This window comes from Oryctolagus cuniculus, chromosome 21 (genome assembly GCF_964237555.1).
Source record: "Oryctolagus cuniculus chromosome 21, mOryCun1.1, whole genome shotgun sequence".
Lineage (NCBI taxonomy): Eukaryota > Metazoa > Chordata > Mammalia > Lagomorpha > Leporidae > Oryctolagus > Oryctolagus cuniculus.
In genome coordinates, this window is record NC_091452.1 from 14,416,558 (window position 1) to 14,432,459 (window position 15,902).

General features: G+C 40.1%; 1 protein-coding gene across 5 annotated transcripts in view; it reads right to left on the reverse strand.

The window, feature by feature from the left end:
• The window catches only part of TAOK3 (TAO kinase 3), a 200,308-nt gene that overhangs the window by 98,028 nt on the left and 86,378 nt on the right, over positions 1-15,902 (reverse strand). For all 5 annotated transcript variants that reach the window (XM_051826866.2, XM_070065981.1, XM_051826867.2 and 2 more), the window contains exons 3-7: positions 12,786-12,982; positions 5,585-5,656; positions 5,114-5,215; positions 1,862-1,907; positions 900-996 (exon numbers count right to left, since the gene is read on the reverse strand). In XM_051826866.2, the coding sequence (XP_051682826.1) occupies positions 900-996; positions 1,862-1,907; positions 5,114-5,215; positions 5,585-5,656; positions 12,786-12,905 (437 nt within the window). In that variant the 5' untranslated portion in view covers positions 12,906-12,982. The remainder of the gene's footprint in view (positions 1-899; positions 997-1,861; positions 1,908-5,113; positions 5,216-5,584; positions 5,657-12,785; positions 12,983-15,902) is intronic.

Below are 15,902 nucleotides of genomic sequence, written 5' to 3' on the forward strand. Positions count from 1 at the left end.
CTTTTGCAGTACCAGTAACTGGCGATGGTGAATCCAGGGTGATTAAAACAGAAACAAAAGGGGAACCTATGATCTCACAGTTTCACTTCTTCCTAGTAAATGCCAAGTGTTTTTCTTTTGTTTAAGAGCCATTTTAGATCCTTTGTATCTACCAAATATTCCATTATTTCTCCCACTATTCAAGCAACTGCTATGAGCTTTTTCTGGAGAGAAGGAAAGACAACACCTTTCTTTAGGAGAAATCAGCGTAGGGAAAGAGGTTGTAGGGAAGACTTTGGGATTACAACAGAGGAAACACAAGGTAGAGGAAAGTGTGGATTAGGAATCGGGAAGTTGAGTTTCAATCCATATTACTTAAGTGCTTGTGAGACTACGGGCAACTTATTTAAATCTTTCTGAGCCGCAGCCTCTTCATCTACCAAAATAAAGATAATACCTTGCTGAGTATCTGTATGAATTATAGAAATGCAAAATATTTTAAAGTGGTAAAGCAGCGTATATTTATATAAGATTAACTTGCTATTTGCAATTAAAAAAGAGAGAGAGAGAGAAAAGAAACTCAGCTAAGAAATAACATGCAAGGAAGTTGAATTTTCCTTTTGTCACAGTGTCATAAAATGTTTGTGGCCCTTCTGCAAGTGTCCTGGTAACACCCAGCCTGGAGAATTGTTACCTGCAGAACAGAGACGACCTAAGTCTTAGTGGATACATGGAAGAGACCAAGAGGTAGGAGTTAAATCCCAGCAACTCTGCTCCTCACATCTGGAAGCAGCAGCAATCTATCTGCTTCCCATATGACCTGAGGCACCCTAAACATTGGAGCAGCCACTAGTTTTTAAATTTCCCGGACTAGATAGCTCTGTAACTGAAATGCAAACATAACTGGCCTCTACCCTTACCTGTGAATCAACGCATGGGAATGCAGGTAGGCCAGGCCCTGCAAGGCACCATGAGTAATGGCAGCAATCTCCACTTCCTGAAGTGGTTTCTTATGAACTGGGACGGAGAGGGGAAAAAGTCAGGAGTAGATAATCAGCTTCATTCCTTTTTTACTATCTTATACAGCCATACCAGACTGAATGACACACCTTCTCAAATGACAATTTGAGAACACGTTCACCTACATACACAGGATATACATTTTTCATAAAACAGCAGTAAGTGACCAGTAACAGGAAAGTCCAGTGAATAAAAATAAGCACTTCCAAACAAAACAGGCAAAGCCTGATACTCATTACATGAGGCACTGATTTGCCTGTCAGTTAGTTGCAAGTCAAAGCCACTCTCGTTCCTAGTGGCCAGGCCCAGGTTCACTGGTCTCTTTTGACATTTTAAATCTTGGTGTGATCTAGGGCACAGATCTCTGCCACAAAGCCATCTCTAATCACTGCTTCTAACTACAGGCTTTCATTATTTGTGAAAGCAGCTAATAAGCAATTTCTACCCAGAGATCAAGGATAATATAAAACATTTTAATGTGAAACTTTAACATAGCTTCCTGTGCTTCTGGTTATAACTGCATTTGCAGAGGAGAACTGGGTCACTCAAGGTATTTGAAAGGGTTAAATATCAATGTAAAGTGATGACATCTACCCCTCTTTCATACAAAATGATGAATTCGATGGTTCTGCTACATATATCATGTTACATCAGCCAAACCCTTTAGCAGTACCTGCTGTGGATAGCCATGAACTAAACAACAGGAAGTAGATCCTCTCAGGGACAGGGCAGAGACGAAGTGTGCACAGCTTACTCACACAACCCTGACGCCTGGGTCCCCAACCAAACTGCACGCTCTCAGCACTGGAGTAGGTAACACATCGATCAAGGTAAAACAGGAGGGGGGTGCTTTCACTCTTACCTTCTAACAGATCAGAGGCTGAGCCTAAGCAATACTCCATCACCAGCTGGAACAGATTAAAATAATAACAAGAACAATGAAGGTTAACAAGAAGCTGCAGAAACAAACCAGCATACATCCCAAGGAACCAAGAATACCAGGAAAATCAATATTCTGATTGACCTGAACCTGTATTATTTTGGTCCTCTGGCACTAATTGATCTTTATAACTTTTATCATCTCAGCTTTTGTTATCTCCTACCTCAATTTGCCTGAGATTATAAGATGACTGGTTAAGGAACAAGTCACTGAAAATGGTCCAGTTGAGATTGCCAGTTTATCCAATTACTAATTTCCCTGCTGCTTTATTTTGAAAAAAAAAAATTTAAGGTAGCCAGGTTGCATTAAAAGTTAAATTTTGTAACTTATAAAGTGTCAAACAAATGTATAAGCCAGTAGAATCCATAGTGGGAAATCCTAGTGAAATAAAATAAACCAAGAAGTAATGAATTCCTTATTTGCACTTTTCTGTTTCAAAGTTCTAAAGAAACACGTATGAGGGTACTTCAGAAAGCATGTGGAAATGAAATGAAAAAGTTATTTTGGTGCAGTTTTCGAAATTCATGCACACTTAGGATCTTCCAAAAGTCCATGCGAAATGTGTACTATGAAAAAAACTGCATGGATTTCAAATTCTTTGCAACACAATAAACTTACCATTTTCCATGAAATTTTAAAAATGCCCTTGTGCTGTTGAAGTCAATCTAAAGATATGGCCTACTATGCATCATTACCCTGAATTCTTCAGAGAGATGGGGTATCTCAATTTGTATCTCAAACTAGTTCTAGAATGATATTATTAAAATACTATTCATATTTACTGGGTTTGAAACTTGAGAGGCTTTCACAAAGCAAAGATGAGACAATTATTTCTTTACTCTCATTCTGGATATTTCAGGTGTCCCAAACTACTGACTTGTAGCCAGAGTCACTGCTATAGATTCTCTGTGCACATAAACACAAGCACACAGCCCCTACAAGTTATTCTTCTAAAAAACTGCATATGCTCATTACGAAATGCAAATTTCCTACAATCAGCTGGATATAACCCATGTTTACATATTGGTTCCTTTCACTTTTAAAAAATTAAAGCAAAAACACATTTTTGTATTATGTACCTCACATCGCTAACATAATTCAGAATATAGGAAAAGTTTTGGAGTTTGATGTTTAAAAACTTTACTACAGTTTCATAGTTATGTACTATAATTAATATATTGGATAAAATATAAAATATTAATATCAAATGATATAAATAGATTATATGGTATAACTTTTTAGTGTGTTATATTTATATTATAGAGTATGTAATTATATATTAGAATAATATATTTATATTTAGACTATATTTATATAGTGCAACTTCTAAAATGTTTTAAACTTTAGAAATTTTATCATAGTTTTGTTTTACAGTAAAAACATAAAAACACTGGGGCTAGTGCTGTGCCATAGCAGTTAAAGCCTCTGCCTGCAGTGCCTGCATCCCATATGGGCGCTGGTTCTAGTCCCGGCTGCTCCACTTCCAATCCAGCTCTCTGCTGTGGCCTGGGAAAGCAGTGGAAGATGGCTCAAGTCCTTGGGCCCCTGCGCATGCATGGGAGATCCAGAAGAAGCTCCTGACTCCTGACTCCTGACTTCAGATTGGCACAGCTCTGGCCATTGGGGCCATCTGGGGAGTGAACCAGGAGATGAAAGACCTCTCTCTCTCTTGATGTCTTTCAAATAAATAAATAAATCTTTTTAAAAAACAATAAAAACATTTATTTGTTATTATGAAATAAAATATTCCACATATGTAGCTGTTATAATGAACCTTTTATGTGCCCTACTTCTTTGTTCAATTTTGATGGCAATATATCTAAATTGTACCACATAATTTTCTAATTTAAAAATGTGCTATTCAATATATACATTTCTTAAACAATTTATGCATATGTAGAGAACTTTAAAATTGAATGGAATGGATATGTTTATAGCTATATTCATATTTTTAAAATTACATGTTAAAAAAAAACTCAGCATCTTTGCCACAAATATTTTTTTCCTAGTTACTCCATGATACAAGGCTGCCTGAACTGGGTGTCTGCTCCCAGCACTAAGCAGCTCCAGCTACTGTGACTTCAAATGACCAGATGTGAGTTCCTTAGGGTCAGTTTGGCCTTGTGCCTGTTTGTGTGCCTGTCTCTAGCAGCTCAGCTCTTACGGCTCCTTCTAATTAGCCTGCAGACAGAAACCAGGTAACCAAACTTACTAGCACTCGTGTAATCTCAGAGTAAACAGGCTTCAACAAAGAGCTCCCAGGATTTTCTGAAGACTTGAACATGAGATTTAGCACTTGGCTTTTGTAACATTTATTCTGCCTGCTCGAAAACACTTTCCTGGCTCCTTCAAGTCAGCTGAGATGGCCAGAGAGCAACCAATTTCCAGATAAGATGCTCCTCTGATTAATTTCTTCTGTTCAGAATGGAAGCAACCGCTTTAGGTATCTCAAAAGTTGCTTGGACAGAAATGGTTAAGTACACTGTTTGATAACCAGGGGATAAAAATTCCATTCCCTAATTAAAGGTCACACACAGAGAAGGACTTGGTACTTGCACCCAACAAATGACAGTTAAGGCTGAACATTAAATTGGAATGTGTAATCTGATAAAGGATAAAATATAACAGTTTTCTATTCTAAATGGTGCCTAATACGCTACCCTCAAAATAGAAACACAAATTGTGTAAAAATAGACTTAGAAGATAAAGTGGAACAAAAGGCGTTCATTTTAATCACATGGTGTGTCCTGTTTGGTAGAAATTACATGGTGATGATAATACCAAGCACAGTTTCAAATTTGGGGCAAACTGGAGTAGGGGATAAGAAATGACACACACAAATTCTAGGACAAGAATAAAAGACTGCCTTTTATGTTCACAAATAACTCATTATAAAATGATGTCAACTTTATATCATCCTTGTTGAGTGTGTATAGAACAGAATTTCCAGTAGGCTAGATGGCACAGTTACTCTCATGGACTATGTAGCATACCTGTAGACACACCATATGACACACTCTGAGGTTTTTACAAATGTTGCCTACTGATAACAATGGCCAAATGGGACAGAAATGGTACTGGTAGTTATACAGATCAGATAGATAATTTTTAAAAACAGAAAAGGAAAAAATTTAATGGGAAAGATAGATAGATAACAGGGGTCCTTTGACTTACCCAGGCAGTGTGCTCTTTCAAGTAACAACCTTTGTACTCAATGGTATTAGGATGCTTCAATTGTCGTAAAAATTTAACCTCCTTAAGAATATCTTGCCATTTCTATTGAAATCAGAAAGAAAAGATTTTAATTCTAAATGTAAAATTGTGCTTTATTATCAAGTACACATATGTACAATTCTTTTTATTATTTTAATGGAATGGAAAAGTAAATATTTAATAAATGAAGAAGCTGTTTAAACTTGTTTAATGTCTTTAGTCTGAGTCCATGTAAATGTGAGCCTATCACCAACTCTAATAACGCACTCATGGTCTATCTTGCTAAATCGGTGACTGGGATGGACTATTAGGAACTTTTATTATAAGCTCTACGAGAAGTAAAAAAAATTGTGCTAAAAATATCAGCAGAATTCTGTTAGTTTCGTATAAAATTGCTTAGATCAGTTAGGTATGCAACTGTTGCTGTCTTACCTCATGTGTCTGCTTCCCACTATAGGACATTTTCTTAACCGCCACCACCTCATTGGTGTGCGCATTTGTGGCCTATGTTGAAAGGGCAGAAGAAAAATAAAAATAATTAATATTTCAGTCTGTTTGACTTAAATATTTAACTAGTGACTTTTAAAGCAATAACCTCACACTTTAATATCACAGTTCAAAGATGTTCTGACTTTTAATAGGCTAGGTAGACATTTCCACCACCACTCTAAGGATCACACTCTCTCTGACTCTCTCTCTCTCTCAAGATTTTATTTATTGGAGAGGTAGAGTTACAGAGAGAAGGAGAGAAAGAAACAAAGGTCTTCCATCTGCTGGCTCACTCCCCAAATGGCCGTAACGACCAGAGCTGAGCTGATCCCAAGCCAGGAGCCAGAGCTTCTTCAGGGACTCTCACTTGGGTGCAAGGACCCAAGCATTTGGGTCATCTTCTACTGCTTTCTCAGGCCATAAAAAGACAGTTGAATTGGAAGAGGAGCAGCAGGGACTTGAACTGGCGCCCATATGGAATGCAGGCGCCACAGGCGGAGGCTTTAGCCCACTAAGCCATAGCGCCAGCCCCAAAGAATACCTTCTCTTTATCCCTGTCTGTATACATGCAAAGATTATAATATAAAAAAGGACTGGGGTTTAATAATCAAACCAAAGAAAAAGTCAAAATAGCCATACTGGCTTCATTGTGTAAAGTGTTCATCAAAGGAGGATCAGCTAATTAAACATGATACAGTCAAGATAGCCAATTAAAAAAATGAGGTAATCAATATGTCATGTAGTGATATGAAAGGATGTCAAAAATATCATGTCAAAAAATACACTGTGTAGTATGATCCTATCTTTGCAAAGCAGTGACAATGTGAAGAGTATATGTACACAAAATTATAAAAGAATCAAAACCAAAGTGTGTATCAATGATGATCCTGAAGCAGTGCTGTCTGATAGAGCTTCCTGTGATGACAGGAATGATCTCCACGTTGTTACCACAGAAGCAGGCGAAATGTGACTGGTATGACAGAGAAAATGAATTTTAAAATTTATTTTAATTTTACTTAACTTTAAATGACTACTTAAATCTTAAAAAAAAAAAAAACAAAATAACAATTCATTGAAGGTACAAATGAAAATCATAAATAAGTTTTTTCCTTTCAATTTGCATCTAAGATTAATTTTACAAAAATATTCAGAAAAATCTAAGACAGTAAAACTTACAGAGACAGGGTCTGGCGCTGTGGCATAGCAGATAAAGCCAGCACCTGCAGCACCGGCATCCCATATGGGCATTGGTTCAAGTTCTGGCTGCTCCACTTCTGATCCAGCTCCCTGCTAATGGACCTATGAAAGCAGGGGAGGATGGCCCAAGCGCTTGGGCCCCTGCATCCACCTGGGAGACCCAAATGAAGGTTCTGGCTCCTGGTTTTGAATCAGTCCAGCTGCAGCCAGTTGGGGAGTGAACTAGTGGGTGGAGGACCTCTCTGTCTCTCCCTCTCTCTGTAACTCTGCCTCTCAAGTAAATAAATCTTTTTGGGGAAAAAAAAAACCTACCTTTTTGAATAACAAGGCTCTGCATCAGTGCCACACCCTGATGAAAGTGAGCCATCTTGATTGCATGAATGTGAACCAATAATACCATAGCAGAGATTCCAAGGTAAAAGATTGGAATTTGTTCACTGATAAAATTAGGTTCTCAATTTTAGAGAAAAATTCCTAATCAATTTCTTAAATATAACTAAAATCTCTTTAGGTATGCAAGAATGGTTTATAATTTTAAAAACAGTTTAATTCAAACAATAAACAATAATTTACTAATATAAAAAGAATTCAACCCTGAATTCTTACTGAATTGCCAAAATGCAGAGAAAATGAACACATTAAAAAATTATTTTAATGCACCAGATAAAAGAACTTATCATATAAATGTGGGTATCCACTATTTATAGTTTTTTTTTTTTTTTTAAGAGTTATTTACTTATTTGAAAGGCAGAGTTACAGAGAGGCAGAGAAAGATCTTCCATCCACTGGTTTACTCCCCAGTTGACCGCAATGGCTGGAGCTGTGCTGATCTGAAGCCAGGAGCCAGAAGCTTCTTCCGGGTCTCTCACGCAGGTGCAAGGGCCCAAGTACTTGGGCCATCTTCTACTGCTTTCTCAGATCAGAGCAGAGAGCTGGATCAGAAGTAGAGCAGCCGAGACTTGAACCGGCGCCCATATGGGATGCCAGCACTGCAGGTGGCGGCCCCTGCACCCACATGGGAGACCTGGAAGAAGCTCCTGACTCCTGGCTTTGGCCTGGCCCAGCCCTGGCTGTTATGGCCATTTGGGGAGTGAACCAGCAGATGGAAGGAAGATCTCTGTCTCTCCTTCTCTCTCTCTGTAATTCTATCAAATAAATAAATAAATAAACATTTTTTTAAAAGAAAAAGCAGTCTACCCAAACAAAATCAAATTGCTTTATTATTTAATTGCTTATTAAAATTATTTATAATCAATGCTATTTGAAACTAGAGATATGAGAAAAGAATCATCCTAAAACAAAACTGTATTTTTGGTCGGGCTTTTGGTATAGTGGTTAAGATGCCACTTGGAGTGCCTGCATCCCATGTCAGAGTGCCTAGGTTCAAATCCTCACTGCACCCCTGTTTCCAGCTTCCCTTGTGCACTGGCAGAAAAGATTCGGATCTCAGCTGGAGAACAGGGAAGAGCCTCCAAAGACTTTATAGTGAAAAGGGAATGTGATCAGATTCTCATTTTTTTTCAAGGTCATTGAGGCATGGACAACAGACTGGAGAGAGACCAAAGTGGGTTATTGCAGTTTTCAAGTAGAAGACAACATCGTCTTTTTGGTCCGAGTGGTACAGGAAGAATCTAATAATAGCGATAGAGGCACAACATATAAAAATGTTACTAGAATCAGTGAGGAAACTCATTTTTAAGGTTCTACCTGTGTGATAACTGTAGATAAATAGTTAAAGCCCTTTGTGAGTTCTACATTAAAGTGTCAATTGTTTTTAATGTCTAATGGACAAACATAAGGCTTGCACTATTCACTTCTGTCTACAGATAGAGTTAATGCACATTTCAGTACTAAATCCACCCAAGTACCTATGATTCTCTAGTCTATCATTAGCGACAAATAATGCCTAATACCCACTGCAAACAGGGTATTGTGCTCGGCTTTAGATGAAAAGGCACACACTCTCCACAATAGGCAGATTTGGCCCCAGAAGGAAATAATCACTAGGTCCTCTGCAAGGCAGGTCTCATGTTCCCCCTATTACAAACGATTTGTTAGTTAAGGTTCGAAGAATGTTTGGTTTACTGCAGTCATTCATTCTGAAACATTACAAGTTTGAGAACGGTCTGGTGGCTTTTTAAAACAGAGAAGTCAAATAGAGATTAGAACCGCCCTCTGACTGTGGCCAAGAGAGCCTGAGACAGGGTGGATTAGTTATAAAGTAATAGAGGAAAACATGACTGAAGAATGTTACATCTCGGAGCATAACAAATAGGTCACAAATAAATAAATACAGAATGTTTCTATTTATAAAAAGTTCAAAGCTGGGCAAAACCAAACTACATTGTGCAGGGATGTAAAAGTGAAGTGTATTGAACATAAAGCAAAGCAAGACAATAATTACTATGAAAATCAGGGTAGTAGATTACTCCTATGGGGCTGGGGAGGGTTGTGATGGCCAAGGCCATGAGAGGGCTTCTGGAGCACTGGAAATATTGTATTTCTTGACCTGGCCAGTGTTTTCACACAGGATATACCTTTCAATTATTTTTAAAAGTATATATCAATATATATGTATGTGAGCCTTATGTACACTTTTTCTATATATCTACAATATAAAATGCTCTTTTTTTAAACAATGAATGAATGTCCAAAATCAGATTAGTGGTTTCCTAGGATCGGGAATGGGAGTGTATACCTAAATCAGAACAAAGAAGAATGTTGTGGGATGATAGAGTTGAGCTGCATTTTAGAATAGTTGCATGGGTGTATTCATTTATTCATGAAAATGTACACTTAAAATAGATACACTTTTATTGCATGGAAATTATAGCTCAATAAAGTTGATTTTTAAAAAAGATTTATTTTATTTATTTGAACAGCAGAGTTACAGAGAAGGAAAGACACGCATACATACAGAGAGAGAGAGAGAGAGAGAGAGAGAGAGAGAGAGAGACTGATCTTGAGAGAGCTCTTTCATTTGCTGGTCCACTTCCCAAATGGCCACAATGGCCAGGGCAAGGCCAGGCCGAACCCAGGAGCCTGAAACTGCATCCGGGTCTCCCACGTCAGTGGCAGGGGCCCAAGAGCAAGGGACCACCTTCTGCTGCTTTCACAAGCACATTAGCAGGGAGCTGGACTGAAGGCAGAGCAGCCAGGACTCAAACCAGTGCCCATATGGGATGCCAGCGTTGCAGGTGGCAGCTTGACCCATTGTACCATAATGCCGGCCCCAACGTGGGGAGGGTTATCTAGAAAATGAGCACCCTGCAGAGCCATGAAAGGGCAGTGAGTGACAGAACATACTTGAGTGGGAGTGAGTAATAGATGGGGACAAGGGAGGGAAGTGATGGGCATGCTGACCATTAGACAAGGAAGGATAAGGAAGAGAACAGAGAAAACCCAGGCTGGAGATTTGGCTGGAAGCCCAAAATGGCACTAAAGATGGACTTTATTTTATTTTATTTTATTTTTACAGAATTATTTATTTATTTGAAAGAGTTGAGCCAGAGTGAAAGGTCTTCCATTCCATTCCATCGTAATGGCCAGAGCTGAGCTGATCCGAAGCCAGGAACCAGGAGCTTCTTCCAGGTCTCCCATGCAGGTGCAGGGGCCCAAGCACTTGGACCATCTTCTATTGCTTTCCCAGGCCATAGCAGAGAGCTGGATGGGAAGTGGAACAGCCAGGACTCGAACTGGCGCCCATATGGGATGCTGGCACTGCAGACTGGGGCTTTAACCCACTGCACCACAGCGCTGGCCCCTAAAGATGGACTTTATAAAGTCTCATTTGGAGGCACAAATAAAGATAAGCTCTACCCAGATGGCAGGAGATAAAGGACCATTTAAAAGGAAGAGGTAGGAGCCAGTGCTGTGTGGCAGTATGCTAAGCCTCTGCCTGCAGTGCCGGCATCTTATATGGGTGCCAGTTCAAGTTCTAGCAGCTCCTCTTCTGATTTAGCTCTCTGCTATGGCCTGGGAAAGCAGTAAAGATGTTCCAAGTGCTTAGGCCCCCATACCTAAGTGGGAGACCCAGAAGAAGCTCCTGGCTCCTAGCTTCTGATAGGCCCAGTTCCAGCCATTGCCGCAGTTTGGGGAGTGAACCAGCAGATGGAAGACCTTTCTCTCTTCCTCTCACTCTCTCTCTCAAATAAATAAATAATAACAAAAAAAGAGAAGACGTAAACACTGATTTAAAAAAAAAAGTTATTTATAGGGCCAGCGCTGTGGCGTAGTGGGTTAAGCCACCATCTGCAGTGCCAGCATCCCATATGAGCACTGGTTTGAGCCCCAGCTGCTTCACTTCCCATACAGCTCTCTGCTAACGGCTGGGAAAGCAGTGGAGGTCAGCCCAAGTACTTCCAAAGAAGCTCTGGCTCCCGACTTCGGCATGGCCCAGCCCCAGCTGCTGCGGCCAGCAGGGGAATGAACCAGGGGATGGAAGAACTCTCTGTCTCTGTCTCTGTCTCTCTAACTCTGCCTTTCAAATAAATAAAATAAATCTCTAAAAAAATTATTTGAAAACAGTTTAGAAGGAGCAAATAATAACTAGTACTTATTATGGATTAATACTCCTAAAGGATTAATACTCTTAAAGAAGTTACTTCGATGAAGTGAAGTGCTCTAGTTACCTAAATTAAATTAAGGAACTATATTTTTTGTGATGAATTTCACAGAAACGTAAACCAGGTAACCATTTCAGTTATTTCTCATTTTTTCTTTAGCAGATAGTCAGATCGTTGGAACTGAAATGGGGGCCAGTCTTCCAGTGCTTAACCTGGTTAGTGACATGGTTGTCACTAACGACCTTCGCTGGTTCGTCCCCCTGGAGAGCTGTCTGTTCATGGTTTGTCCACCCAGCCAACACTATGGAATTCCTACCATTGTCAGACTTGCAGTGACAGCTCCTGGAGATGTAGCAATGAGTGAGAGAGACCAAGCCTCTGTTCTCATGACACTTATCATTTAGGGGAAGGGACTCCCATGAATGACTTTCAATACAACTGTGACACACGTAGCCAAGTGCCAGCACAGGGTGTCCTGAGATCATAAAGCAAGTCCTGACTTTGTGGTGGAGGTTGGATAACAAAGGTTATGCTGCAGCACTTGGGGTGAAACCTGTGGCGTGTACAAGACTTAGACAGGGATGAGGATGCAGTGTGCAGAGTCTTCTAGGTGAGGGGAATCCCATATTTTTTATTTTTGTATAAAAAGAAGCCTTGCCATTAGATTGTTTGTAAACATTTTATTTGGTGGCAATGCAAATATAAATTAATGGCATTTCTCCTCTGTCTAGAAAACTCTGCATATTGCATCCTCATCTCTGCCATGCCTTGAGACAGGAACAAGCTTCATGTATAGGGCTCAACTTCAAGCTTCTAGCTTTCTTATTCTGCTCTGAGAGCAGTCAGCTGACTTGAATAAGGCCGACAGCTCTAGAACTGGCTGTTCAGCAGCGACTATTTGTCTCTACTGTAGACATCATTTAATTTGTAGGGAAAGAAAAACACTAAAATCAAGCATATTTTAGAAGTAATAGCAATGTATAAAAAATGTACTCTCTGGGCCGGCGCCGTGGCTCAATAGGCTAATCCTCCGCCTTGCGGCGCCGGCACACCGGGTTCTAGTCCCGGTCGGGGCGCCGGATTCTGTCCCGGTTGCTCCTCTTCCAGGCCAGCTCTCTGCTGTGGCCAGGGAGTGCATTAGAGGATGGCCCAAGTGCTTGGGCCCTGCACCCCATGGGAGACCAGGATGAGTACCTGGCTCCTGCCTTCGGATAGGCGCTGTGCGTCAGCCGCAGTGCGCCAGCCGCGGCGGCCATTGGAGGGTGAACCAACGGCAAAGGAAGACCTTTCTCTCTGTCTCTCTCTCACTGTCCACTCTGCCTGTCAAAAAAAAAAAAAAAATACTCTCTGATTTATACAAATGGCTTTTTAAAATTACTTACAAAGTAAACTGCTCCAAAACTTCCATGTCCAATTTCATGCAAACCAATAAAGAGCTCTTCAGGATCATCTTTGTAGAACAGATCTGCAATCTCCGGATCCTTGGGGGCCCCTTTACGCATGGTGACCAGCACTGCAAGCACCCTGCTTTTGGATACCTTTACCTCTCATTGACAAACTCTTCTGCAGACCTCAGTACCTGCAGAAAAGTAAAGTTTTTCCATTGAATTATTTCTAACACATTTTGTCTGTTGGCAACACAAATGAAAGTGGAATTTAAAAGTCTATTGATCTTATAACCTCATCATAAAAACCTAAATAAATCAAATGAAAACTGAGCAAAGGATTGGAATAGTCATTTCTCAAAAAAAACATATATAGACAAATGATCATTAATCCATGAAGAAATGATCAACACGATCAGTTACTAGAGAAACAAAAATTAAAACCATAGTGAGATAACATCTCATACTCACTAGGAAGGCTAGAATCGAAAAGACAGGTAAGTTTGGGTGGGGATGCTGGGAATCCAGAACTCTCCAATACAGCTGAAAGGAATGTAAAATGACACAGTGATTTTGGAAGACAGCTTGGCAAGGGCAGGCGTTAGTCTAGCAGTTAAGGTGCTGTAAAAAGTTATAAAAAGGAATGAAGTACTAGTACATGCTATGTCAATGAACCTTGTAAACATGTTAAGTGAAAAAAGTCAGTTTAAAAAGACCACATATTGAATGATGTTACTTATCTAAAATTTCCAGAAAAGGTAAATCTAAAGAGAGAGAATGTAGATTATTGGTTACCCAGGGCTGGAGGGTTTGGGGGAATGATAACTAGTGGACTCAGGCTTTCTTTTCAGGGTGATGAAAATGTCCTAAAACCAACTGTGGTGATCATTACATAACTCTGAAAACCACCCACTACACACTTTAAATGGGTGGAAGGTATCATATGTAAATTATATCTTAACAAAACTGTTACTATAAGAAGCATTTGGGCATAATCAATAATGAAATAATTACAGGTGACATTCACTAAACACTATTATGTATGTAGGCAATACCAAAAACCTTACTTTTTAAAAAAAAAAATCTATTCAACAGCTTCATACTATAATGGATTTATTTATTATCTTAATTTTGTAGAACAAACTAAGACTGAGAGGCAAAACTACTTCCTCTGGTTGGGAAGCCAGTGTTTGTCAGAAGTGTGATTCAGGGGCCAGTGCTGTGGTGTAGCGGGTTAAGCCGCCACCTGCAGTGTCCACATCCCATATGGGCACCAGTTTGAGTCTCGGCTGCTCCACTTCTGCTTCAGCTCCCTGCTGTGGCCTGGGAAAGAAGGAGAAGATGGCCCAAGTGCTTGGCTCCTGCACCCACGTGGGAGTCCTGGAAGAAGCTCCTGGCTCCTGGCTTTAGATCAGCACAGCTCCATTCATTGCAGCCATCTGGGGAATGAACCAGCAGATGGAAGACCTCTCTCTCCCTCTGCCTCTGCCTCCCTGTAACTCTGCCTTTCAAATAAATAAATAAATCTTACAAAAAAAAAGAAAAGAAAAAGAAGTGTGATTCGAAGCAGGCCTAATAGCAAACCCCATGCTCTTGATTGACATACGATATATTTATATAGTAGACTAGGTAATTAACCTATATTAATCCCCAGAACAAAGTGCTACAATTTGGAGATTATGCTAAATGTCCACTTGAAAAGGCAAGCCATTCCACTGGTTTATAAAATACTCTGAGTTCAAAGTTTCTATTGATAAAAGACATCATTATGACACATTTATATGTTGATCTGGCAAGAGCTACACATATTTATTTAGTGTAGACTCTTTTTTATTTCTTCCTCTTTAAAAAGTATTGAAATGCTTGGGGCTGGCACTGCGGTACAGTGTGTTAAGCTGCTGCCCGCACACCACATCCCATATGGGTACCTGTTTGAGTCCCAGCTGCTTTACTTCCAATTCAGGTCCATGCTAATGTGCCTGGGAAAGAAGTGGAAGATGGCCCAAGTCCCTGGGTCCCTGCATGAAGAGTTACAGGAATTATAGATAGAGTTATAGAGGGGGAGAGAGAGAGAGAGAGAGAGAGAGATGAGAAGAGAGAGGTCTTTCATCCACTGGTCCACTCCCCAAATGGCTGCAAAGGCAGGAGCTGGGCTAGTCTGAAGCCAAGAGCCTAGAGCTGCTTCCAGGTCTCCAACATGGGGCAGGGGCCCAAAGACTTGGGCTTTCTTCTACTGTTTTACCAGGCCACAAAAGAGAGCTGGATCAGAAGTGGAGCAGCTGGGACTTCAAGTGGTGCCCCTATAGAATGCCAGAACCGCAGCCGGCTGCTTTACCAGTTAGGCCATAGTGCTGGCCCCAGTGTATCAATTCTTAACAACTGGTTTGACAAAGATATAAAACAAAGCTGGACAAAACTATATTTGCAGCAATACTGATACACACAGGCATTTCTTTTCTTTTTTGTTTTAGATTTTTTTTCAGAATCTAACGTATTAACAAATTCCTTTAAAGAATAAAAAACTGTAATGACACAAATAGAAAAATGTTTATAATGAGTGTTATAAGGAAAGCAAGTATTTTTTTAATATGAGGCTATAACAAGGTAGTCCAGCTTATTTTTTACCTGGAAGTGAAGACGTATGCCTTCCTAGAGAAAATAAATGTAATATGTTCACTGTCGCTGCATGGGACAGCTGAAGGGAGCAAACATGAAGCTGGCATCGAGCCAAGGAAAACCACACAAGGTCTTTTAAACCATATTAAGAAATTTGGACTTTATCCTGAGGCTAACAGGGTGCCTTTGAAGGCTTTAAACAGGAAAAAGGATGCCTCTGCCAGCTCTGGGGCTGGAATCTTGGGCAGTCGCCCTGCCAACCCCGAGTGCCACAATCAACCATGAGGCTGCTGTCACTGATGCTAGCTGTCAGGGAGGTGACTGGACGTATGGAATAAAAGCTCAACAAGTGCTTTGCCTTCGTTCCTTAGGTCTGGGAATGGAAAAGACAAGCAATGCAGCAAAGTGAAGCCATGACTTTTTGGAGACTATGCATAAAAGACAAATTGTGAGACTGCTATTAAGAAAAATAAAAAGATCTGTGGAGTAAATTTATGA